The 25,480-nt window shown below is 51.3% G+C and overlaps 2 protein-coding genes across 2 annotated transcripts; one reads left to right on the top strand and one right to left on the bottom strand.

Annotated features, from left to right (window-relative positions):
• The first annotated feature begins 68 nt into the window (after positions 1-68).
• AAMP (angio associated migratory cell protein) lies at positions 69-4,948 on the top strand. The gene is made up of 11 exons (XM_021526207.3): positions 69-199; positions 483-635; positions 1,018-1,137; positions 1,269-1,408; positions 1,495-1,639; positions 1,781-1,864; positions 2,138-2,253; positions 2,701-2,804; positions 3,282-3,372; positions 3,649-3,803; positions 4,063-4,948. Exons 1-11 carry the CDS (start codon positions 112-114, stop codon positions 4,136-4,138), a joined length of 1,272 nt encoding a protein of 423 aa, XP_021381882.3. The 5' UTR covers positions 69-111; the 3' UTR covers positions 4,139-4,948.
• ARPC2 (actin related protein 2/3 complex subunit 2) lies at positions 4,701-24,849 on the bottom strand. Its single transcript, XM_021526208.3, has 10 exons — positions 24,656-24,849; positions 14,649-14,683; positions 13,588-13,700; positions 11,529-11,574; positions 10,725-10,911; positions 10,212-10,305; positions 7,828-7,954; positions 6,384-6,484; positions 5,929-6,029; positions 4,701-5,147 (listed from the first exon to the last, which is right to left on the bottom strand). The coding sequence occupies exons 1-10, from the start codon at positions 24,727-24,729 to the stop codon at positions 5,123-5,125; spliced, it is 903 nt and encodes a 300-aa protein (XP_021381883.1). The 5' UTR covers positions 24,730-24,849; the 3' UTR covers positions 4,701-5,122.
• Between the last annotated feature and the right edge of the window lie 631 nt (positions 24,850-25,480).

The raw sequence follows: 25,480 nt of genomic DNA, 5'->3' as shown, positions 1-25,480 counted from the left end.
CGCGCAGGGCGGGGCCGGCCGCGGGCTCGGCCGCGGTTGGCTGGGGCGGGCGGGCCGGGCGGGGCGGGGCGCGCGGCGGAAGCGGCGGCGGCGGCGGCGGGGCGGGTCGGCATGGAGCCCGGGGACGGCCCGGGAGCGCTGGACCTGCACGGCGACGAGGAGATCATCGAGGTGGTGGAGCTGGGCCCGCCCGGGCCGGGTGAGACGGGGCGCCCTGCGCCACGCACCGGGCAGGGCCTGCGGGGGCTCCGGCCTCCCGCCGGGGCACCGGGAGCGCTGCGGCCCCACCCCGTGCCAGGCCCGGCCGGTGCATCCCCCCGGCCCGCGGCCTCCCCCCGTGTTCCTCTTTTCCTCCCTCCCTCCTCCCGTTCCTCTGCGCTTTCCCTGCTCGGGCACTCGTGGCCGCGGCGGCGTCGCGCATCCCCCGCTGCCCCGCCGAGCCCGGCGGCCGCGAGCCGCGCCCTGACCTTCGCCCTGTGCAGATGACCTGGCCGAGGAGATGGAGGATGTGGACTTTGAGGACGAAGCGGCAGAAGAGCCCGATGCCGAGGCTTGGGAGTCGGAGGATGACGAGGGGGTGGAGGACGGCATGGAGGCGCAGGACGACAGCGAGGTCACGTTCTCGCTCCACTCGGGTGAGTGCTGCCCTCGGGCAGAAGCAGTTGGGACCCTCTTCGGCACCTGGTCCCACCTTGGCTTTCCCCAGAGTCCAGGGGTGCAGAGTGCCTTGCTAGGCTGCTGTCTCCCAGCCTTCTTGGGACAGCCATCAGGACTCACAGCTGCCCTGGGCTTGGTTCTGCCTTGGCAGAAGAGCCCTTTGGGCCTCCCATCATGGCAGCTGGCCCTGAGCTCAGCAGAAAGCCTGTGCTGCTCCTCTCCCACGTGAAGAATTGATTCCCACGGGGCTGGGTTGAGAGTTCAGACCCAGTGCTGCACGGGGTTTGGATCCCCTGGCAACATCAGGTGAGGCAAGGTTAGCACTGTAGCCATGTAGCCTCTCTTTGCTCTTTTGTCAAGATTCTGTCTTCTGTGTGAGCCTTGACCCCAAGACCAACACGCTGGCAGTGACAGGTGGAGAGGATGACAAGGCCTTCGTGTGGCGTGTGAGTGACGGGGAGCTCCTGTTTGAGTGCTCAGGTGAGGTACAGTGAACAGCTGTGTCCCCTCTCAGCAGCGTCTATCAGCACACATCTTTCTCCAGCTGATGCTGTGCTCCTGGCCATCTTCCATAGCTTGGCTGAGCAGTCTCTGTCCCCTGATGTTTATAGGACACAAGGACTCGGTCACCTGTGCTGGCTTCAGTCACGACTCTGTGTTCGTGGCCACAGGTGACATGTCTGGGCTTATCAAAGTGTGGCGGGTGGATGCCAAGGAGGAAGTGTGGTCCTTTGAGGTGGGGGACTTGGAGGTGAGTGGTGCTGTGGGGGCTCCGCAGCTAGCAAGTGGGGTGGCAGCACTTTGGTGATGCTGCCTTTGGTCTCTCTCTCTACCCAGTGGATGGAGTGGCACCCTCAAGCCCATGTACTTCTGGCTGGTACAGCTGATGGCAACACCTGGATGTGGAAGATCCCCAGTGGGGACTGCAAGACCTTTCAGGGTCCAGCGTGCCCAGCCACATGTGGCAGGATCCTGCCTGATGGTGAGGTGTTGGGCCTCTGGAGTGTGGAATGTCACCAGCTCTGTCTGGGCCATCTGCCCTCCTGCTTCTCCCAGTCTGTGCTGAAGGGGAGGCAGGAGGATGGGGGGGCCCTGTCTCTATCTGCTATCTCTGTCTCACCAGGGAAGCGAGCAGTGGTGGGGTATGAGGACGGGACCCTGCGCATCTGGGATCTAAAGCAGGGAACGTCGCTGCATGTCCTGAAAGGTAAGGAAGAAGGAAGAGGTTTATCACCTGGGCTACTCCCTAGCTGGCAAACAGCCCCTTCTGGTGGGTTCTGACCTCTGCCTGGGTTGAGAGGAAGCATCCTGTGAGGGCAGGAGGGAGCCGGGCACAGGGCTTCTCCCCAGCGGTGGCTGTTGCTTGCCAGGGTGCTGGCAGAGCCAGGCAGGGTGGAGGCTGCAGGGTGCTGCATTTCAAAGCTCACTGGGTCTCTGTGGGGAGGGCACATAAAGCTCATACCTGCTGCTCACCCCCCAGGCCAGGATGGCCATCAGGACCCCTTGACGTGTGTAGCCAGCAACCAGGATGGCAGTTTGATCATGACGGGCTCTGTGGACTGCCACGCCAAGCTGATCAACTCTGCCACGGGCAAGGTGCGTCTGTATGGGTTGGGCAGAGCCAGGAGCGCTGGGGACCCCCCAGGTCCCCTGTCCTGGGCCGGGGGCAGAGCCAGGAGCACTGGGGACCCCCCAAGTCCCCTGTCCTGGGCCGGGGGCAGAGCCAGGAGCGCTGGGGACCCCCCAAGTCCCCTGTCCTGGGCCGGGGGCAGAGCCAGGAGCGCTGGGGACCCCCCAAGTCCAGGGCCGGTGTGCGGCCATCGGCCGCCGGCAGGCGGCGCCCTCGCGCTGCGGGTGCCGCGCGGGCTGGGTGATCCCGCCCGGCTCCTGGAAGGAAGCTCCCTCTTGTTTGCTCCCAGGAGTTGAAGATTTGGGGCCGCGCCGCCTTCTGATGCGGGCGCACACTCGGTATCGAGTACGAACGGGACTTTTGTGCATCTGGGTCTTCTTCCTTCGAGGTATAGTTACCCTCCCTCTACCCAGGTGGTGTGCGTGTTCAAGATGGAGAGCGTGACCCCCAAGGCACCCATCAGCGAGGGTGAGGAGGCAGAGTCCAACTCAGTGGAGTCGCTGGGCTTCTGTAATGTGTGAGTGTTGGGACAGCCCCTCTTCAGTGCTACATCTTACAGGGCTTGTCATACAGATTCATTTGCATCCTTTGCACTCAATCTGCTGCATTTCTCTGGCCTTCGTCCTCCTCAGTTGGGTGTAGAGATGCCAGATCTCTTTGGTATGAGGCCAAGGGTCACCAGCTGCTCAGTCCTCCCTGCAAGTGTGGACATTCTGGGCTAGCCTGATCGACCACTGCTTGGCTGGGATACTCTCCAGATAGCTGTTTTCCTGCCAGGACACGGTCATCTTCACAAACCATGGGCTGATTGCTGACTTGCTGTACTGTTGGGTTTCCCAAGCGGGGTGTTTGATGGCTCCAGCCATCTGGTTCTCCCTCATCCTCTCAATATGTTGTAGCCTCCAGCATAGGGTTTGCCTTTTACCTGCAGTCTTTATGTGTTTCCATCCCTGCTGCCCCATGTGCCATGTAATGCCTATTCCCCTGTCTGTAGGATGCCACTGGCTGCTGTGGGCTATCTTGACGGCACACTGGCTATTTACGACCTCTCCACACAGAGCCTGAGGCATAAGTGCCAACACGAGGTACTGCCCTGCCCCCTGCCCCGCCCAGGCCTGGGAGGTGGGCTCTGGGCTTTTGGAGATTTCCCTTGAAGCCCAAGGGCCAGTTCCCAATTTGTACTTCTCCCTTAGCCTTGGGATTCCCCAAAGGGCAGCCGCAGTCTCTGCAAAGCTTGGCCCTGGTGTCTGGCTCTCCTGGGGAGATGGCAGACACCATGAGGGGGTGGGGGTAGAGGGGGGGAGCTAAGAGGTTCCCCAGTGTGGTCTGGAGGTCCCCACTGTGGTCTCCCCCTGCCCCAGTCAGGGATCGTGCAGCTGCTGTGGGAGGAGAGCTCGGCCGTGGTGTACACCTGCAGCCTGGACGGGGCTGTGCGGCTCTGGGACGCCCGCTCAGGGAAGATGATCAGCGAGTACCGAGGGCACTCTGCTGAAATCCTCGACTTCGCCGTCAACAAGTGAGCAGGCAACTCCTAGGCCCCTTCCCTGCTGGGTGGAGGGAGCAGCGATAGCAGGGGCCTCCAGCCTAGGAGCTCAAAGCACAAGCTGCCTCTGTGACTGCCCTTGCGGTCTGGTCCCAAGGCTGGGCACAAACTGAGGTCCATGCCGAGGCTTGAGGCTCTCAAGGGGGAGTGCAGTACTTCAGAGCTGGGCTGGGGGTGATGGTCAGCGATACTGGAAGCCCCAGCCCCACCTCTGAGCCCTATCTCCCTGCAGGGATGCCTCCATTGTGGTGACCACCTCTGGCGACCACCAAGCCAAAGTGTTCTGCGTCCAGCGGCCTGATCGCTAGAACCGCGTCGAGGGATGGCGTCCCGGCGCTGCCCTGCGCCTCGTGTACAGAGGGATGAGGGACATGGTTTCACCACCCTTCTCCAGTGCGTGCTTTGTAATTTTTCCAGCCTGCCCTGCTTTGCCCTGACCATCTAGGGGCCAAGTCAGGGGTTTTGTATGAAGATGTCTTTAATTATATAAATTATTTCACTTAACTGGATGCCAGCTACTCTGCTTGTTGGGGGGAAGAGGATCTGGGGAGCTATGCTCCCTCCTCAGGGATCTCCCTGGCATCCAACCATGGCCTGAGGATCAGTGGCAGAGACTCTCACCCTAGCTCTCCCTGCTAGGGGCTCAGGATAGGAGGGAAGGGTGCAGGTTGCTAGCTGAAGGTAGGAGAATCCTGCTCTGTACAGTCTGGAGCTCCTTAACAGAACAGGCTATTCCTAGATTTGGGTACTGCACCCCAAAGTTCACCAGAAGGCATATATTTCACAATACAGAAATTATCTCCCTTGGGGCTGTGCCTAAACACCCCTTCAAGGGCAAGGTCACGTGCATTGACAAGCCAAAGCCTCACAGCCCTTTAAGATAGAAAGATCTTCTTTATTAATGAACCCCAACAGTATTTCTTCAGATACAGGAGTTTTGAACTCAAATACTCAGAAGAAAACAAGTTAATATTGCATTATTCTCATAAGAAATACTGCAACTTATTTCCGGTAACATATTGCAAAGCGAAACAGCTTGAAAAGAAAAAAAAAAAATTAAAAAAGAAAAGAAATGAAGTCAATCAAACTGGAATTAAAGTTTTGTTTCTTGGAACGATCGAGTCCTCGCAAGCACAGCTCGTTTCTGCAGATTACTCCCCCAACTGTCGTACAAACAGACCCCGATTGCTTGAATTCCTTATGAGCCCACAGAGGTGCAACATTAAAAGCTACGATTATCGGGTAGCAAGTGCCCCAGCCTTCATCCTCCACGCAGCCTCGGTGACTCGGTGTTAACGGGTTGTGAACGTCTTCCCCCTGAAAGGATGGAGAGGGGTCAGCACATGTGGGGCTTGTGGTGGGGCATGCATAGCAGAGCTCTCGAAGCCAGGCAGGCACTGCTGGGCTGGAGCTCACAGGCTCTGTGGCTGCAGAACCAAGTCACAGGGCTGTGGGAAGGGGCTAACTTTGGCAGACGGGACAGCCCTCCTGCCCCAAAGCAGCATGCAAAGGGGACATGACAGGACAGAGAAAAAGGGACACCAAGGGGCTCTGGAACAAGCAGAAGGTAAGGGACCTGAGTGAAACATGTTCACACAACTGCTCTCCTCCATCCACTTCACTGCTTGTTCACAAGAGGGAGCCAACCAGCATGGTGGCCTGGCCCCAGCCATCAGCTGGCCAAGGGCAGCCAGTGACTGAGGAGCTGCAGCCACACTGGGCAGCAGAACCTGGTCCAGTGCCCACAGACCCCAAGGAAGGACCTGCCTCTTCTCCCGCAAGCTGGAGTTGCCCCCAGAGATGGACAAGGCAGCTCTACTGTAACAGGGAAAAAAACCCAAAAATGCCACCAAGGACTTGGTGGGGGGGAATGGAGACACCAGGGCTTACAGGGCCATGTATGAACCTTTTGTGAAGGACCTGCTAGCACAGGGTTTTGCCTCGGACCCAGCTCCTCACAGGACATGTGAGGCAGTAAGCTGTGGGTCACCCCCATGGCACCCCAGCCTGCCCTCGGCTGCAGAATGCCAAACTGAGCAAGACTGAGCTCGTGGCTGGCAGAGAAGCCCAGAGAGCCATGCCCTGCTTTGCTACTCACGTGATTGTTTTCATTTCTTTCTTCTCTGCGTCTGGACGGGCACGGTTGAGCACCTTGAGGAAATCTGACGTTTTCGCCCTCATACGCGTGTGAATATAGGCCTGTGTTTAATTGGGACAAAATGGGGACGTGTCAGGAGCCTTTCTTCATAGCTCAGATTTCAGGACACATCAAAGCCAGGTCACTGAACAATTACCCTCATTTCTGTTCTCAGAAAGGAAACAAACCAGATCCAAAAGGAAAAATCCTACTTCACTGCTAGAATGGAAAGAAAACAGTCTCGTGTCCAAGAGCAGGGGGAAGGAAACGATGCATCACTTGCCACCCCTGCATGACTGCAGAGGGCAGTGGCAGACCCTAATGAGTTCTCAAGGGGCACCCCTGTCCCCTGCTTCTCCCCTTCACCACCCAGGTTAGATGGGCTGAAGCCACCCTGTGTGTCCCAGCCCTCATACCTTTGAGCACTTGATGTGATAGTGCAGGTAGTCCCGGAATGTGTGGATCAGGTTTATGGTGTTGTCTCTGGCTGCAGCATTAGTGTGACGGGGGAACAGCACTGAAAGAAGAGGCCAACACAGACCATTAGTACCTTCTGAGGCTGCACAAGGCCTTCAGGATCGGTGCTGGAGGCTTCAGGGTGTGCTGCATTGAATCTCTGGCTTGCTCTCTATAAAGAGCCTTTTACTCTTGACACGTACCAAGATTAAGCAGCACTTGTGATTTTAAATACAAGGTTTAAGATCACTTTTCCCCATTTCCCACAGTAGGCTGTGCACTCTGCAGGATGTAGGCAAGGCCAGGTGTCCAGAAACAATAGCACTGTAGGAAACCACACTGTTGCTGTATCAGTGCTTGGGAGATGCAATTGGAGGAGCAAGCTGGGAGGCAGACCAGAGCACCCAGGCTGCTCAACCAATTTCAAGATCCAGTCTGCCCTGGGGTCTTGAAATTGGTTCTGGATCTTTGCCTGGCAGCTTGCCAGCCCTGTAACATAGACAGACTTGGATACAAGCAGGTAGCTTGCTCTTTCCATAAGCTGGTGCTCTGTTAGGTGTCCCAGATCCAAGGGCTGAAAGAACATTTTGTCTGGGTGATGATCTGAGATCAGATACCTGGGAAATTTAGTCTCAACAAGAACAAAAGTATGTGCCATCCTGGACCTCTTCTTTCCACAGCGGACAGCTTCCCAGGCCTCAAGGCACCATTTCCAGTACAGGAGGAGGGCAATGCTATCTTCAGCTTTCCTTGCAGTGTCTGTGCTCCATCTCTGAGCTCCAAACTACAGGAATGCTGGCCTGAGACGCCCTAACAACACGCTCAAACATCTTGAAGAGACCTATCCCTTTCAACAGGGCAGAGTTTAGACTTCTTGACACTGCTACCCAGGGGGGAAGTCATGGCTCTGCTGGCCAGCACCTCTGTCAGGTGGAAGTGGCTCATCAGTGTTTGGCCCAGAGCAAAGAGGTAGAGCTAGAGAAGCAGAATGCACTGCTCTGCTGCTGCCCTCTGACTGCCTCTGCTGATCAAGCACTGCACAGCTCCCTGCAGCTGGACACAAGTACAGCTGCATGAAAACTTTCACAAGAAACCTCCAGTTTCCAAAATATCACAGCAAAGCCACTCTTCCCTTTGCTTCCAAATACTGAACTTATTTTGTAGGTGGACACTAAACAACTCACTGTCCACTTCCTCATCTTCTTGCCCACAGTAGAGCTGAGGTGACCTGATACAGAAAAGGGACACTCCAAAGGGGGCACACAAGACAGAATGCAACCCCAGAGTCCTTGCAGCCCTGAACTGCCCACTTCAGGGCAAGGTGAACTCCTTCCTGTTTTTCATGCAGCAACAAGAACCTCTCTCCTCCCCAAGCATCCCCAAGCCTCAGAGCTGCCTGCTTACCAAAAGTGATGTAGCCAATATTATCACCAACAGCTGCGTCCGTGTCTTTCAGCTCCAAGGGTGGCTCCCTGTGGCTGAAGAGCACCTGTGGGGCTGTGTGGCTGGCCCGGCGACCCTCCTTGAACTCCTGAACAAGACAAAGTGAAGGTGATTCCCACTGTGACCCTTCAACATGCTGGGAAATCAAATGGGGTTTCCTCACTCCTAAAGGGCAATGAGCAGAAGGTGGCCCAGCTTTCCCTGAATGCATTGAGTTCATCAGGCAAAACACCCTGAAAGTAACCTTTTTTTCCTAGCAAAACCAGCCCAAAATGCATGGCTGTCCTGGGTTTAGACATGACTGTAGTGCAGCCCCTCAGCTGGGGTGGCTTTCAGTGTGTCACAGCCCTTTTGTGGAAGGGACACCTCAGTCTGAGCAATCACATGAGACAGCAAAGTTCCTGCTGGAACTTCAGTGCTTCCAGTGAAAGTGCACAGTGCCCACCACTCCCAAGGAACAGAAATTCTCCGGAAGGGCTGCAAGGTCTCCATCACACCTAGTGTAAAGGTTCTGCCATTTGAGAAACCATCTCCCACCAGGAGTCTGCCTAGGCATCAAGATGCACCTAGGGGCTTGAAACTCATATGTGAACTCTGCTCCTCTTACCGCTTCCCTACACCTTGAAACAATACCTTCAGGCAGGGAGATCCCTTCCCCCACCTCTCAGAGCAGCACAACCCCCACCTCACAGGAAATGTACTGGCTCTGTATTTCAGGAACTCTAAAGACCATCTTTGTGTGGGCTGGGAATGTCCAGAGACCATTCTCCTGCCACAAGGCAGGACAGTCTTCCCTCTGCCTCACTGACCTCCACCCCAGCCTACACATTATCAGCCACCCTTGGCCTCTCCTCTGAGCACAGTTTCCCTGGGAAAGGCAGGGGCATCCATGTCCCTTTTAGAGTAGATCACTGGGGTTTCCTTAATGAAATGCTTAGCTTGCACTTATGCCAGAGGGTGAAATGGTTCAAATGGCTTCACCAGTTAGTTAATGGTCACATTTTCTCCATGAGAGCCTAGATGAGCAGACACCATGCCCAGCTGTGTTATGCAAGAGCAATAGCTGGAGGAAAAGAGCCAGTGTGACTCAGAGTGGAAATTCCTGTGGCTGGGCAGAGACAGGGTTTGCTGTTGTAAAAACCAAGAATTCGGGACATGGAGACTCCAGGACAGCTGCTGCCTTGAAGTACTGCCATCTTCCCAGGAGCCTCACCAACCCCATTTTGTTCATCATGCCTCCCTTCCCATTTTAAAAGATGATCCAGGCTGAGGGGTATGCTTGGTGGGGGAAAACCACAAAGCCAGAGCAGATGCCCTGTCTATAGCCAATGAACACAGCAAACAGAGCTGTGAAGACTTCCATTGCAACAGAACTCCTTCTGATGACACTCAACAGAGGTACACTGGTCTCCAGCAAACTGAGCCAGTAACTTGCTGTCCATGAGCCTGTCAGCAGCATGGCCTGGCACCCTTGAACAGGTAGGTTAAAGATGCTTGGAACACCCTGCAGGCCCTGCTCCATGGCCATGCCCAAACAGGAGGCCGGCTCCCCAGGAGCTTAAGCAGATGAGTGAGGTGGGCCATTGGCACAGATGAACACAGGTACGAGCATGCGTTGAGCCTCCCCAGCTGCACACAGATGTCTCATCTTCCCCAGACTGCACACAGTTGTTCACAGACATGCAAAGTGCTTACTACAAGTCTCTGAATGCTTCCCAGCTAAACAGCAATTGGAAAAGGTAGCCGAGTCCAGACTCAGCTAAGTCTAGTCCATAACCTGGCATTATGATTGGTTCAAGCCCACAAATTCAGTATATTCATAGCTCTAAAATGTTGAAATTAGAGAGCTGTCACACTGAGCTGCTGACTGTTTCTGCAGCATTTGAGCATTAGCAGGATGAAACTTCAAGGTGAAGACCAGTCTCAGCTCCTCCTCATGCACAGCATGATATTGTCTCACCCTTCCTCTCCCTTTACAGCCTCTTCAACATGCTCAAGTCCTCAGCTGGCTGGAGATCCCTACACCATAGCTATCCACATTACAGGGCCTCAATGTGGGGACTGAAGTATTCACTGTGGTGTTTCGCATCTGTAACACATAATACGCTTGATTGTCCAAATGAGCAAGACTATTGATGATACAGATGCCAATGCAAGAGCCAGGAAAATACACTGTCTGTGCCTATTAGCATGTTCTTCTATCCCAGTGCAGCATGGAGCAAAGCACTTCCATGTGTTAAACTGCCTTTGTGCTCACTTCAGCAGCATATTTGGCAATGCTGCTTCAAGCAAGCAGGCATCTCAATTGAGGACCAGACCCCTTCCCTGTAATTCAGTTTCCATACCTGCATAAACACCTTTCCAATCACCACATCGTCGTCGTCCTTAAATACCGTGCTGAACACAACCGTGACACGGTCCTTCTTTGCCTCAACATACCTGCAAGTGGGAGAGAGAGAATCCACCTGTGAAGAAGTTCAACTGGACAAGGAAGCAACTGCGTGACAAGGTCAAGTAGATACAACAGCCATTCACAGGCCTGGCTGCTGTAGATTTCCCCTCCCTTGAGACAATATTTACATGGAGCACAACATTTCTATTGGGAGTGGCCAGTTCATCTCCTGCATGCAGCCACAAGTGATGCCACTAACAAAGACTCTTGTGTAACATCCCAGCAGCCCGAGGCATAAGCATTACCCTCGTGGGATACTTGTGGCAGCCTAGAACAGGCCCTTATTACCCTGGCCAAAGCACGGAGCAGGAGGATTTCCTGACTTTCCACCAAAGCCTACAGCTGTGCACAGGAGCAGACTACTAAGCACTGTCTGACCCCCGAGCTTTTTGGTTTGAACACTTACATTGTCTCATCATCCCTGTAGTGGATGACTGCTCTTTTTTCTCCTTCTTTGCCCTCTTCCTGGAATTTGAAATACTTCTCAAAGACTGAAGCAAAGCAGTTGCGCTTCAACATGCCGGCTTGGTGCACAATGGCATCCTTGTCTGCAGGAAGGTTCTCCAGGTCGTAGAGCAAAGAGACATTGTAACCTGGGAAGGGACAGCCACTAACCTTAATAATCTACATAGGGCCTTAATGAAAGCAGAAACATTTTTTAAGAGATACCTACAGTCCCACTTTTGCCTTAAATCCTCCCAAAAGCCCCAGGGGTGAGTTCTTCCCACTCCAAGCACTTGCCAAAAGCCATGCCTGAACTCGGCGCGTGGCCATGGCAACGTTCCTGGGGCTCCTTCCCAAGCTCCCAGACACACGTGCTGGCTGAACTGCTCCCAAGTTTTTGCAGTGAGTAGGAAGAGATGTTGTCACAGGTAACCATGGTTTTCCTGTGTCTTACAAAGCATCTTTGAGAAGAACAAAGACCCCAACCGTGAGGAACAGAGGCTTCCTGGAGGAGGACTGCATAAAGAATTACAGCTTGTGCTGCAAGCTACTTCATCCCTGATGTGTCGGTGCCACTTTTTAAATTGGCAATTTCAAATTGCAATTCATTGTATAGAGAGCCTCAGATATCAAGCTCTTCAACTGCAGCCTTCATATGAGCATTTCTCAGGTGACTTAAGTAACTTTGGAATTGCATTCACACACACATACACACACACACAGACAGACATAAAAACACAGAGAGTGAATGTTACTGCAGGGTTACCTGATTCAGGATTTACCAAGTAGCTTCCATAGACCTTCTTCAATACCTAGAAAAGAAATTAAACAATGAGTGCACAAGCTATCAAGACTTGTTTCCTCCTGCACAGTCTAGGCCATATTTGGTCTTCTTTTAGAAGCATCAAATTACAGCACCTGCCTCCCCTAGTCTAAGAGAACTTAGACAAATATTAAGTCATCAGCTTCTAGTACTATTGGCTGTTCCTGCTCTAGGGAGGGCTCCCTGAACTCCACTGACAGAGGACATACTGCAGGAGAGGATTCAAAACTGGAACTTTTTCAAGTTCTTGCTAGTCAGATTTCTGTGGGGAAGACGCCTTATAGCTCATACCTTCAAAGGAGAACAATCAGTTGAGCCTGACACAACAGACCTGAGGGCTACCATTTTTCCTTCCATTCAAAGGCAGATACAAAGCGTGCCTGATCCCTCTCTTCACAGGACGGCAAGTTCAGAGCACACCATGGCCTGGTGATCACACACAGTCTCAGCCTATTGCACGAACAGATGGGGATTGAGAGGAGACTGCCACGCAGGCTTGAATGCCTCCCAGAAGCAGAACCGCCTACAGCACAGTAAAAACCTTTTTTCAAACGTAATTACTGCTGAATTTTACATCAATGGCAATTTCCAACTGAGCCATAGCTCTGTGTCAATGAGGGGGCTGGGAACAGGCAGTATTTCACAGAGAAGAACACAACAGTGTTGGGGCAGAACTGGCCCTCCTGGGATGACACCCACTACCACGTGGAAAGGATACACAGACTCTCTGCATGCCAAAACCTCCTCTCTCTCAGCAGAGAGCCTGCCTGCAGTGTTGCAGGAAGATGCCCTGTCTTAGCAGGAAGCCCACTCTGCATTCCTCACAGTGGGATTTCACCAAAGACAGAGCAGAAACAAGGAAACAAGCAACACTGTCTGCAGGGAAGTACACAAAGCAACATTATGATAACTGGGGATTGAAAAATGTAATTTCTATTTAGTCAGTACTTCCAAGCTAGTCCTGCACAGATCCCAGTTTCCTCTAAAAGTTTATAAAAGTTGCCTTTCACCACCACAATGGCTACTGGTGCACAGTGCTGTCAGTCACTCATCCACCACAGTTCTCTTGGGATCACACACTGCACTGAACCTCACAATACAAGCTGGGAAGGCCCCATCCTTTACAGTCGTCGTGCCAGCAGTGGTACCTTCAGTAGCAGGCAATGCTGCACCTAGAAAGTTCTGCATTCAGAAGCCAGGAAAGCAGGACACTCAGTCATATCTCTTCTGACTTAGGTGGGTCTTATGGCAATTCACAGGAATTCACTTGGGGTCCAAATCACCCACTCAAATACCAGACTCATAATAAAGTGATGGAGCAGTTTCCTTGTTTTCTTCCAAGGACAGACACCCAGAGGCAAAAGCCTGCTGAAAAGCCCTGGGTGAACCCCATTTGCTACCATGTGGAGATTTGAAAACTGACTCAAGAACTGAGTCACACTTCCTGCCCCGCCATCCAACCACAGCTCAGAGAGGCTCCTTTTTTCTACCATAAATGGCCCTCTGCAGCCACAGGGCCCAGTCAACAGGAACTGAGCTTGCGACTTCACACAGCAGCAGTGAAAAGGGAACCAATCTGCAAACCAAGGTCTGCACATACAGCAGGAGCCCAGCACTTGCTCTCAAGTGTGGTTAGAAGTCAGAAGAGAAGCACCACAGATCTGTCTTGATGCCTTCCTTCACTTGTGGGCTCAACACATCAGTCAGGGAAACTTATTTCTACATGGTCAGGATTTGCTTTGAACTTGCAAAATTAGTGGTGTCTTCTGTCTTTCAGGCTGCAGGGTCATACAAGATTACTTTTTCACGAGACAGCGTGAACACCTTGCCCTTGTCTTTTAGCAAAATGGAACTCCTGGTTGGCACAGAGCTGCTCCTTTGACCAGTGAGATGGGAGCACAGATGCTTCTCTAAGGGTCAGATGTTAGATCCATCAACATCACGAGGGCATTGCCACCAACACAGTATTTGTAGGCAGGAGGCCTGGAGATGCTTAACTCACCTCATCAGCACCGTGTTCCTGGAGTTCCTTGTAGAATTTCAGAGAAATACTGACCATCACTTTTGTCTTGTCTCCATTGGGGTTTGAAATATGGTAAAGGACTCCATCAAAGTCTAAGAAGCAAGCAAGAGAAATGTGAGGGAACAGGAATCATCTCCTATTTCTGAGGAATGTTTTCCCTACAAGTTCTGCATAAAGTGACACTGCTCCTCTTGCTCCAGCCTTCACACGTCCAGCAAGAGGGAAACCCGCAATTAAGGAAAATGGTAATGTCATGTAAGGAGACATGCTATCATTCACAAGGCTGAAACAATTTTGACACCTGTCCATCACAGAAAGCTTTGATCTAGTGTCATTTAGCATCCCTGGCAAATCCACTTGTGCTCAATGCACAAGGATACAAACATGCAGAGACGGGAGCCTTCTGGATGGCCAGCACAGAAAGTGACTGACATGCCCACCAGGCCAGAGCTGCAGCCTGGAGGAGAAAATATCTCTGCCAGCTGCTGCCTGCTGTGAGAGCTTCCACTTCACTGCAGAACAGGCAGGGAGGGCAGGAGGAAGGGAAAGGCAACCCTCCAGCTACCTAGCAAGCTCCATTTCCCCACTGAGCTTTTCAGCTTACACAGATTCCTGATAACAGAAGCAAAAATTCAGTTGCTGAATGAGTACTTGCACTCTATTGGCATTTCTCTTCCTGAAGAGCGAATTTGAGGTGATGAATCCATTTTGCCTGTCACCACAACTCAGTTTCCTAAAAACCCAAACCAGATGGTGCTAAAGACCTCATAACAAGTAGCACCAAGGGCAGGACTGGAGAACGGATGAGGTAAAAGAGAAGAGCTGTGTAGCAGGCACACACCAAAGCACTACCACCAATGAGCTCAATCCTCTAGGGTAGTCTCAGGGAAGGCAGACAGACAGAGAAATAGTGGGGCAGCCAAAGAAGCCCCAGCTCTGGGGATACTGCAGGGTCTCCACACCACCCCTGCCCACTGGTGTGGGCAGACTGTTCAAGTCAGCCCTTGGTTCAGAGAAGTCAAGAGAGCTGTGGAGCTTACCTGCAAATGTTACTTCTACTGCCTCTGGTTTATTTCTAAAAAGCAAAGAAAACAAAGGAGGTAAATGAGAACTCTAACAGCAACTTCCAAGCTGTGAAGGAAAGAGAATTAATTTCCAACACCTTATTTTTCACAGGCAGCTCTTCCTCAAAACCCTTTTATCTCCTGCTGTCCGACTAGTAGTAACCTCTGACAAGAGATCTTAGACTTCTCCCTCTTCCTATAAGCACCAGTTTTACCCCAGATGACATAAAATAGGCTTTGAAGCTGGCACAGATTTCTATTACTTCTAGTTTATTAATAGATTTTGACATCACAGATTTCCAGTTAGAAATTCCTGAGAAAACTACCCCTTACTAAGAAGTTTGTTTTCACAAGAACACACTCTGTACCAAACGACCATGACACAGGTTTTGGGACAGAGGATCTTTTGTAAGGTCCTGCAATACCAGTTCATGGAAGGAGCTGAGTAATCCTTCCTGACACAGTGCCCCCTTCGCCATCAACACCAACTCTACAAATGCATTGATACAACTTGCTTACAGAGAAGATCACTTTTCTAAGTTAGGAAGTGTTAGTAGTGTCAGAAGCAGGTCAAAGAAGGAAAATTTCGTCATGTTCATTTCATCCTGTTCCCCTTCCAAAACACCCCAACGTTTTGCCAACAGCCTCTGGAGAAAAACTGTAGCTCTGGATGTGCTGTAACACTGTTGTGAATGGTCTCTGGGACCCCAATCACCAACAAAACCCTTTGCAAGCTGAAGGAACATCACATCTTACACTGTGACTATGAAGATTAAACTGCTTTTTAACAAACCCTATTTTGACATTTGTTCATGATCTGTGAAAGAGTAGGACTCCATGAAAGATGTAACTGCTTCTGGAAGGTCATTTTATTGGGATTGGCACTACAGAACTGCTTTCACAGCTCCAAGGGGACTGGTATTAATAGGTCATTCTCCAACAGGGAACTGATGCAAAGGTATCTCCGCTGCTGAGAGCAGGCATGGAAAATGAGAACAGGATAAAAATGGTAGTCTGCTACTGCTGTTTCACACCATATCTCCATTTATTTTTCAAAAGTAGACGATGTTCAAATACAGGCTAATAATGCTGCTGCTAACAGAAACCTAGTCTCTAACAGTTCATTCCCACCTGTCTGAACCAAGATACTGAAATATGTTCCCCAGAGTAAAGTCAGTGGTCTCAACTATGCTGCTGGTGCCCAGAGACCAGCTTCAACCATTTTGTCAAAACTTGCTCTTCCACACATTTGTGTGCTGCTACACTGTGGTACATATACACTGGCTACACTGTGGTACATATACTGAGGAAGGTGGGGAGAAGTGATGACTCAATATCTATTTTCCCTGACAATATTCTGTAACAGTTTAAATTATTTTATCGCAGCAGCATTGTTTTTCCATCAGCTTTTCTGCAGCCAGCCTCATTCCTGGAAGGCAGAAATGACCACAATGTGATAAAACTCAAGCTGGGCAATACAGGGAGACCAAGACACTGCTGCACTGATACCAAACACTCACCAGGTCAACAACATTTTACTCCAGCAGAAAGGGAGGAATTAATTGCCAGATGGAGAACCTAAGTGAAAATGAGGAGGTGTTCTTGCTTCTTGAAAGTGATCAGCTGTGAAAGGCAACAGACCTTTTTTTGTCTGAAGGCTGGGGAGCTTCTGTCTTTTGTTCCACCTTGCTGAGGATAAAAACTACACACTTGGAAGAAGCAGTGCAAGTGCACCCAAAGCAGGTCTTTTTTAAAAGCTGTACCAGCTATCTGTGACCTCTCTTGCTTTCATCTCCCCTCCCTAGTAGTCATCATGGCTAAATATTTAGCTTGGGCTCTTGGAAAGCGGAGCAATTCCACAAGTCACGTCCAAGCCACTTCTGCTCACTGAGGACAGCTCAGAGCAGAGATGAAAGAAAATCCCAGAGATCCCACTCGGTCAGTTGATGCAGACGTGTTCCTCTTTTAGAGCATCACACTCAGATGTGGGAATCAGCTTGGATGGCAATATAAATTTTTATAAAAAAAGAAACCTATGTAGGAAGCTTTAAAGATAGCACAGTCAGGCACATGAGAGCTAGGAATATTAAACAGAATGCATCCTTAAACCTCTGTTCTATCTTCTCAAAATTACACTTTCAAACCCCCTTCCCCACACACATAGAGCTGACATTTCTCAGAGCCCCCGTTCCCAGCAGAGCCTTCCAAATACAGCACCTCCCGCTGAGAAATGCAAGGAAGTGGCTGACAGTGCACTGGAGGAAGGATGATTCCCCATCTGGTTGCCCTGTACCCAGGGGATGGCAGGAAGATCACTCATCACATCATTGAAGAAGCGGAGCAAGACCATGTACAGGAGCCAGTTGATGGCTCTGCACAAGAGCCTTTGTTCTGCACACAAAAGCTCACTGCTAACACAGCTGGGCTCAAGCCTGTCATTGTGCAAACGTCATTTCTTAGAGAAGTTATTTTAACGCTGATTTCCCAAGTGGCCCCAGTTCCGGTACTTGGGGATGGTGAGGAGGGGGAGTATTTAGGGGAAAAAAAGGTAAACTGGTCAGAACTTTGGGTGCTGAATATTCAAGCACTTCCTGGCACAGCCTCAGTGAAGCAAGAGCTCACGTGAGCCGCATACAGAGCTCCAGGCAGCCACGCTGGCCCTGTCACCTACAGCACGGTGGGTTTTCTGCCTCACCAGGCACACACTTGAGTAACCCAGGCCTGGCCTGGCCCAGGGGAGGACAGGGAAGAGCATTGAAGTGTGGCTGGGAGCAAAGTGAGCCCCCCTTAGCCTTTCACAGTTCAGGAGCTTTACAATCAGTGTTTAAAGTGCTTTTATTTATTTCTCTGGCTCACCTCATCAAAACTACCCTGGCTACTCAAAATTTTTCTCCAACAGAAAAACCGCTCCTTTTGCTACCCAGATTGCTGTTCCTGCCTCAAGAAGTCCCCAGGCAGAATAGAGAGGAGCTCTCACCTCCAGCATTCCGTAGTTTCTGGATGAGCAACAATGCTGCAGATCACACACACATTAACTTCCCCTTGACCTTCCAGCAACCCCATCTTCTACCACTGGAAATAGCTCTATGGAGGCACAATGTGTCCTCTCTGTGTTCTGTCCTTCCAACCCATCTTCTACCACAGGAAATAGCTCTATGGAGGCACAACGTGTCCTCTCTGTGTTCTGTCCTTCCTGCTCTCGTGCTAGCGATGGCTCAGTGCAGAGGATTCACAGCAGGCCTGGAATGGGGCCTGCACCCCTGAGGGGGGTACCAGGTACTGTCAGGTTACTGGCATGATCCCAAAGAGCTCTGTCTGGTCTAGCATGCTTTGGTGTCCCTTGCCTACATGAGGAGACTCTCCACACCCATAGCAAGAATTGGCAGTTTAGCAGCTTGGTGCTGAATGACTCTAAGTCCCAGCTATCTCTAAGTCCCACCTGAACTGTAAACCCCAACTGGGAAGCCAGGAGATCTTTTGCGGTTCACTTCTACCCCTGATCCAAATCTCTGAGAAACAGACTAAGCCTAGCTATACTCAGAGGATTTCAGACAGGACACCTCATCCACTCCTGGGGCAGAGAGCTGCTGTGACCCCTGCAAGCTCCTCACCTCCAATGCTACCTGAACCACAGCATCCCTCAGTGACCTTCCCTGCTTGCTACCCTCTGCCCTGAATGGACAATAAAACCAGCTCATACCAGGAATAACTGAGATGGCTTCTCTCTGCATGGAACACTGAATCCAGACCAGACCTTTCTGCAAACCCCTGCCTGAACTCCGATGCTAAAATGGCAGCTGTTCCCAGCAGCAGTCTGTTTTGTGATAACAGTTATCAGGTCTGAAGTCAAACCCACACCAAATCCCATCTGCCCTCTGCTTGTAACAATAAAAGACCCTGACAGTTTTATGTCTTCTTGCCTATGTTCCTTCTATTCATCTCCAAATGGCTCCTACGCTCTATCTAATACAGACTGGCTCCAAATCAGATTTTTCACCTCAGCAGAATATCCGTGAAGAGCCACAGGTGCCCATGGAGAGATACCAGCGAGCACTTAAGAGCAATAGCAAATCTTTTTTCTGACAGCACTTCCTCACTTGACTCTGAGAACTTCCCTGTTTCATTCTCAGGCCACAAAGGCTCTTAGCCGTATGTTACAATAAGTTTAAGATCTTGGCTGACAACCATACTGAAGCATCTCCCACACCACAGTTATGACCTCCACCAAATAATGGAGAATGGCAATTATTTAAAAAGCTGCAAGTATGCAGATACTCTAATGTCTTGCCTCATAGGAGATGGGTAAAAAAGGGGTATTTCAAAGCTCTAAGCTCTGAGCAGAGCTTTCAGATCACCAGAGTCAACACATGATTTGGATAAAGTGAGCAAGATTCAGTGACAGACTGCAGGATCTCTCTCTACAGGAAGGTCACCTCAATAAAAAAAAATTATGAGCAATGTCTAAAATTCTCTGAATGGTTCCTCCACTTCTGGGCCCCACTCAGCTAACAAAAGCCCCTCTGCATAAGCTGCAGGAGCATATGCAATCAAAGAGCTCCCATAGTTCTGGCAGCACACCCACCATGAACATGAGCAGGAATGCTCTGTCAGGTGGTGCCGAGCTGTGTACAGCTGTGTACCCTACATGTGCCAGTTCTCCTCTCCTGGTTAGGTGACCCCTCCATGCCCAAGCTTTTCCCTTGCTGTGTGCCCAATAGCCTGGAGGAGCGGGCAGGTAGGAAAGCAGTGGGAGCCACAGTGGACACAGCACAGATGGTCCTGCAGCATGCTGGCACTGGCAGATCCCCTTCCAGCCAGACCTTTGGTGCATCCTCAGCTAAGGCAGCTAGCCTGTGGTTCCCCCAAGAGACATCCAGAGTTGTGCCAAGTCTCTGGGTAAGAACCTAATTTTGCATACACTTTTATTATGTTTCTTTAGTACAGTGATGGACACCTACTCTTCTCTGCTGTAAAGCATTGTTGGCTGCAGGGAGAACCACTCTCTGAAGATAAAACAGCAGGCTCCTCCTAAGAACCCAAGCTGAAAACTGAGGCTGGAGTGATGACAGAACCACCTGTGAAAGCCTAGCACCTTTCAGATCTGGTTTTTCTTCCCTCCTGCTCTCTGTACTGTTGCATAGAAGCGGAGCAATATCTACTTCCAGGGAGAGGCTCACAATCCACTGTTAATGCTAAGCCACTTTCCCTGGTGTCTGAAGCAGGATGTGCTGTGACAACCCAGGAGCTATGCTCCAACACCTACAGCACTCTCAAGTCAATGTGGACAGCCAGGTGTACCATGAGCACTGCCCATGCCAGCAAAACCCAAACCTGCTCTTTCAGCAGCATCTCCCCAGCACTCTGCAGTCGGGCAGAGGTGAGGTAGGTGAGGTTGTGCCTGGAGAGGTGTGCAGCTCCAAGCTGCGCTCATGAGGACACTAAGCCAGCACCTGCCACTGCTGCTAAAGGAGGGAGATCTGATTCCTGCTCCATGGCTGCACCATGGCACAACAAACGGGATGAGGAAACTCATCTAAGCTAAAAATACCCAGTTTTGCCTGTTTAATTTTAACCTAGGTCACTTCCCCAATCCTGTTTCCCTTGAAGCCACAAAAATGTCTGTGTCAGCAAGAACAAGGGGGTGGCAGAGGAATGATCTGGTTTTGGTGGGGTCTCTGAGCATCCCTGAAGCCACATATAACCACAACCACTCCTGAAGAGAGTTCCTCAGTAGTGCCTGGCAGGATTCAAAGCTCCTCTACCCTCCCAGCACATCAACAGCCTCCACACACTCCTGTCTCCCCATGATGAACTCACTTCAAGTCACACCATGAACACAAAGTCCTCCCTGCCTAGCTTCAGCCAGGGTTCAGCCTCTGTGTCTGAAAGGCTCAGCAGCACACAAGCATCAAGTGACCGCAGGTGGGAAATACCATCAAGCCCGCGGACGCGGCTTCAGCCCAGCTCCTGCCGGCTCACAGGAACCACTCTGCACCAGGGCAATCCAAGCTTCGGTGAATTTCCTATGCAGCTAATGGTCAGGGAGCCCTGCAGAGCTGTACCTACTAATGGCTGTAAAGAAACCAATTTCATTTGAGATTCTCTTCCCTCCGCCCCCAGCCTAGGAAAAGGCACGCTGTACTCGAGCTATGCAAATTTGTGTTCTTTTGCACAGTGGGTAAATAATAAGTAACAGTTTGAGACAGATTATTAATTTACTAAAGATTTTGAGTAAGCTATATGTGACTGGAAAACCAAACCCTAAGACCAAAGCCCTGTGCCACACTTTCCCTAGGGTCAGTTAAATTAAAGCAGGACAAAACTGGATGTCAAATCTGTTAGTGTCAAACAGAATGATTATTCATCAGACGCAGAAGACAATCATTAAAATGTTTTACACTTGAAGTGTTTGTGGGTTTTTTTTTAATGCCTGTGTGATTAGCAAAGGAAAGCAATGATGAGAAACAGGATTTTCCAACTGGTAGAGTTTATCTCCTCACACACAATTCTATCATAAATGGGAAAACCCACGTGTGACACCAGCTTCCAGGCAACATCTCATGTACAAATGAACTAGTCAAAACCTTATGGAAGCTTTCTCTTGACATGTAAAAAAGCTCATAAGCCAACCTCATTTAAATAAACTTATTTCCAGGTACTGACCAGATATTTCACATTGCAGCAGCACATTCCTAACTCAAGTTATTTCAACAGATTCTGGTAACTTTAGGCTTTTATTTTAAAATGTGGTTGGTTTAAGAGAATATATTTAAACACATAAATTACTAGGACTAAGTAAGGAAAAAAAAAATCAGATGCATTGAAGTCCATCATCTGTTACCACCTTGATCTAAACATCATGTTTCAACAGTGGCTGTCCAAGGAGGTGAGATTTCCATGGGTCTTGCCCTGATTTTTTAGCTCTTTTGAAAGTTTTAAAGTTCTCATAAAACTTATTTAGCCTTCTGATAATGTTTACATATTTGAGAGTCAGAGTTCCCACACAATTTCATGTATAAACAGAATAGTTTACATATTTCTTTGTGGGAAGAGAGAATTGATAGACTGTTAGTTTGACCAGTGTGGTTGGAAGGGTGACAATTTCATCCTCCAATCCCACTGTCACTTTTGGAATTCTATATATTGCGAAGTCAGAAATAAAATTAACTCTTTTTCTCTTTTAAACTTAACAAACTTTTGTGTACTCATTTCGTGTCCAATAGCAACACATGGGGACTGTCCACAAAACCAAATTAAATTTGAAATTACCCTATTTACAGGTGGATGCTGCCAAGCCCCAAGGACCTTGTTCAGGGAGTACTCTTAGAGGTGGGTTAGGCCCTGTCTCAAGTGCTGATCTCTGTCTGCAGTCCTGCTGAGGTACCTTTCACACTGGGAAATCCAGGGACAGTTGATGGACCTCTATGCAGAACAGATCTTGACATATATGACAATAATAGCAGTTAATGAATTCCATCTTCTAAATGTGACCTTGTTCTGTATGACAAGGTGAAATGTGGAGTGTCTCCCACCTGATAGCCCAGGAAAGCTCTGCAGGAACCTGTCAAACTATGGCTGCACTGCAGTAGAAGGGAGCGACACAGCCCATGTCACAGGACAAGTATCTGGCAAAGGATCTGGAAAAGAACCCTGCCCTGCCCCATTTTCAGGCTGGTGCTGAAGCTACAAGGCACACCTGGCTCTGAGACAACCACTATTGACAAATCCTGCATTGCATCTGCTGCACTTCTGGTTTAGAGCAAATAATGTAAACCCAGCTCTGCCCCAGTGTCCAGATTCACTCCTCCCAGTCACCAAATTCTTCAAGGTTTGACCTTGCCCTGACTGTCCTGTGTTCAGCCCCAAGATACACCTTGGAAAATCATCATCAAAATAGCAAAATACAGGCAATCCCTTCCTACCTCCAGGCTGAGCACCACAGGAATAACCCCAGAGCTGTGGCCATAGGAAAAAGAAATATCACTTGAATAAATGTTTTGTAACATCTATTCCTTAGAAGACCTGAAAGCAGGAGAAACGTTCCTGCACGTGCCTGGATGGGGGAGCCCAGAACAAGCATGAAGAAAATTCAGAAGTAAATGTCTTCCTCACCATCAGCAACACACTTAAGGCACAAAACTTATCTAGAAACGCCATCTAAAGAACAGAATATGCCATAGATGACTAAAAGGCAGAAGGAGAACACCATCAGCCACCCTACTAATTGATTCGGGAACAGTCAGTATGTCAGGCACACGTGCCCACACACCAGTGAGGTGGCTTTGCCATGCAGCAAAATGGAAATGTCAGGGGCCTGCAGGCTGCTGCAGGGCAAGCAAGTGCAGCTCTGCTCAGAGAGTCAGAGTTTTGGGGTGCATCTAGACCTGCAAGCTGCCCCTCCACGTCAGATCAACACAGGGACACACACACGTTCTTCTCTCTGCATCAGGAAGAGTGGCTTGGCACAGACTAGTGATTGACACGCGGTTCTGACACTCACTGTGAACCTCTGTGCATGCCATATTTTCTAATGGATGTGGCTGCAATACCACAGAGGTCATCTGGGAGCTCTCTCTGCCCAGTGCTGTGCCTGTACTCTGGGGAAACTTGTTGCATTAAATGATCAGGGCTCAAGACAAATCAAAATCTGGGAGAAGCTCAGCAGTCCTCCAAGGCAGAGCAGCCTGCATAATTATTTTATGGAAAAAAAAAGCCCCACCAAAACAAAACACAAATCTGATCAGCAAGTCAACTGAGAGTGGAAGGAAAGCAAACTAAGTGGCCTCTGACAACGTTCTGCACATAAAAGGATGAGAGCTTCAAAAATTGCTGGAGAAAAAGTAACACAGAAAAAGGCACCTGCCCGGGAGGGTCCTTTCCTGGAGCAGCCTGAGCCCTGCCTTGTGAGGTGCCAGGGCAGGCTCCACCCCAGAGATAACACCACTGTGCTCTGCCTCTCAAGGTTTTGTCTGTGTACAAAGGTGTCTCAGGCAGCAGGCAGCAAGTGCATCCAGCCCACAGGCCACTCGGTTGCAGATAAGGACATTCATTCTTAAGGGACTTCCTTCCAAGCTAAGCTGTGTCCTCACAAGCATCTTTACAGCCCTGGTGCAACACTCACAGTAAAAAAAAACACGGGCTCCCCATGGACTGAGATGTTCCAGCTGGAGATGTGGGTGTGAACAAGACCCCCAGGCTGCTCCCCAAGGCCAGGACACCCACCAGGCTGGCACCAGCAGCCATGGCTGACCTGTGCGCCTCTATCCCTTCTGCTCAAAAAAGCTAAGAGGGAGCAAACTGAAATTTGCTCTTCACCCCAAAGCAAAAGGCTGAGGCCATGACTCCATACACAGGCTTCCTGTTCGTCGCCTCCCCCTACACATTCTGTACCAGCGCTGGCAGCACGCTGATGAAGGCCACTTTACCCTGCAAATCCACCTTCCTCCCTTTCCAACTTCCTCCTTCTCCACCCCTGTCCTCCAGTCCACCTCAGCACGGCAATCTCCGGCACCCTTCCCAGACCCGTCCTGCTCCCCCGGGGCTCCCCATTGCTCTGGCACTAGCGACCCCATCCAGCTCCACTCTCCCCTCCGACACTGCCCTGTCCCACTCTGCTCCCTCATTCCCCAGCTTTCCCTCTGCCCAAGCTCTATCCGTCCCGCAGCTCAGCTCCCGCACACTGACCACCCCCCTCCCAGCCTCTGCATCCCGCAGGCTCCCACCCCGTGCCCGCTCTGCCCTCCTCGTTCCCGGGCCGCCCCCCGGTAGCACACTGCCCGCGGGCTCAGTGCCGCTCCCCAGCCCCGCATCCTGCCTTGTCACCTTCCGCCCCGCTCAGCCCCATCCTGTCCCGGCACCACCCGCCGGGCTCTGCTCCGTGCCCGGGTGCCCGGCACGGCCCGGGCCCCGCCAGCCACCGCCCCCTCGCCCCTCCCTCTCTCCGCGGACCCGTCCCCGCCCCGCCCCGGCTCCCCTGCTCCTACCCGGCGGCCGCGCCCTCGAACTTGAGCGTGAGGGTCTCCTCGATGATGCGGTTGTTGACCTCGAGCAGGATCATGTCGGTGCCGGGAGCGGCTCTGAGGGAGCCGAGCCCGCTGCGCGCACCGGGGACCCGCCCGAGCCTGCGCCGCCGCTTCCGCTCTCGCGCCCGCGCGTCACTTCCGGCCCGGCGCCGCCGCCCCGCCCTCGCCGCGCCCACCCGCGATGACGTCACGCGCGGCGGGCGGGCAATGGGGGCGGCCCTTGAGGGCGGGGCGAGGCGATGGGGAGGCTGCTCGGGCACGGGCACCGGCACCGCCGCCAGCCGTGTGAGGCCGGGCGTGGGGCTGAGCCTGCGCTCTGGAAACCCCCCGCAATGTGAGGGTCCCCCCCTCCACACCCCGTTAATTGAATACTCACAGTGCTGGAGGTCCCCGGAACAGTGGAATGCCCTTAGGATCATAGGGACGCTCGAGGAAGTAGTAGGTGTGCCCCAGTGTATGGGGGTCTTACAGGGGAAAATGGTATCTTGTAAAATATATAATTTCAGAGCTACAGGGCCCCAAAAATGTGAGGTGGCACAGGGAGTGGGAGTATCCTAGGGGGGCTGTAAATGGTGCCCTGGATCTTGGGGTTGCCCAAAACTGAGGAGGTGTTCCCACAGAGAATAGGAGTGTCCTTGAGTCTGTGGTGATGCCCAAGGGATATGATGAAGGGATATGATGATGGCACTTACCAGGTGCCCCAAAAACGTGAGGTAGCCCTATGGCTGACAAGCATGGAAAGCTGTGAGGATGGCGGTGCTCAAGGGGTTTGTGAGTGCCCCAGAG

The sequence above is a fragment of the Lonchura striata genome, chromosome 8, assembly GCF_046129695.1.
Source record: "Lonchura striata isolate bLonStr1 chromosome 8, bLonStr1.mat, whole genome shotgun sequence".
Classification (NCBI taxonomy): domain Eukaryota; kingdom Metazoa; phylum Chordata; class Aves; order Passeriformes; family Estrildidae; genus Lonchura; species Lonchura striata.
The sequence above is the reverse complement of the archived record's forward strand: the minus strand, read 5'-3'. Positions and strand labels throughout refer to the sequence as shown.

What these genes read in the sequence shown, in the direction of transcription:
- ARPC2 (XM_021526208.3), bottom strand. Translation starts at nt 24,729, where the DNA reads ATGATCCTGCTCGAGGTCAACAACCGCATCATCGAGGAGACCCTCACG. An exon ending in AGGAACACGGTGCTGATGAG is followed by an intron (nt 11,575 to 13,587) that starts GTGAGTTAAGCA and finishes TTTCTTTTCTAG; the next exon opens with GTATTGAAGAAGGTCTATGG. An exon ending in TTGGAAAGGTGTTTATGCAG is followed by an intron (nt 7,955 to 10,211) that starts GTATGGAAACTG and finishes TGTCTTGTTCAG; the next exon opens with GAGTTCAAGGAGGGTCGCCG.
- AAMP (XM_021526207.3), top strand. Translation starts at nt 112, where the DNA reads ATGGAGCCCGGGGACGGCCCGGGAGCGCTGGACCTGCACGGCGACGAG. An exon ending in GCTCCTGTTTGAGTGCTCAG is followed by an intron (nt 1,138 to 1,268) that starts GTGAGGTACAGT and finishes TGATGTTTATAG; the next exon opens with GACACAAGGACTCGGTCACC. An exon ending in TGGCAGGATCCTGCCTGATG is followed by an intron (nt 1,640 to 1,780) that starts GTGAGGTGTTGG and finishes CTGTCTCACCAG; the next exon opens with GGAAGCGAGCAGTGGTGGGG.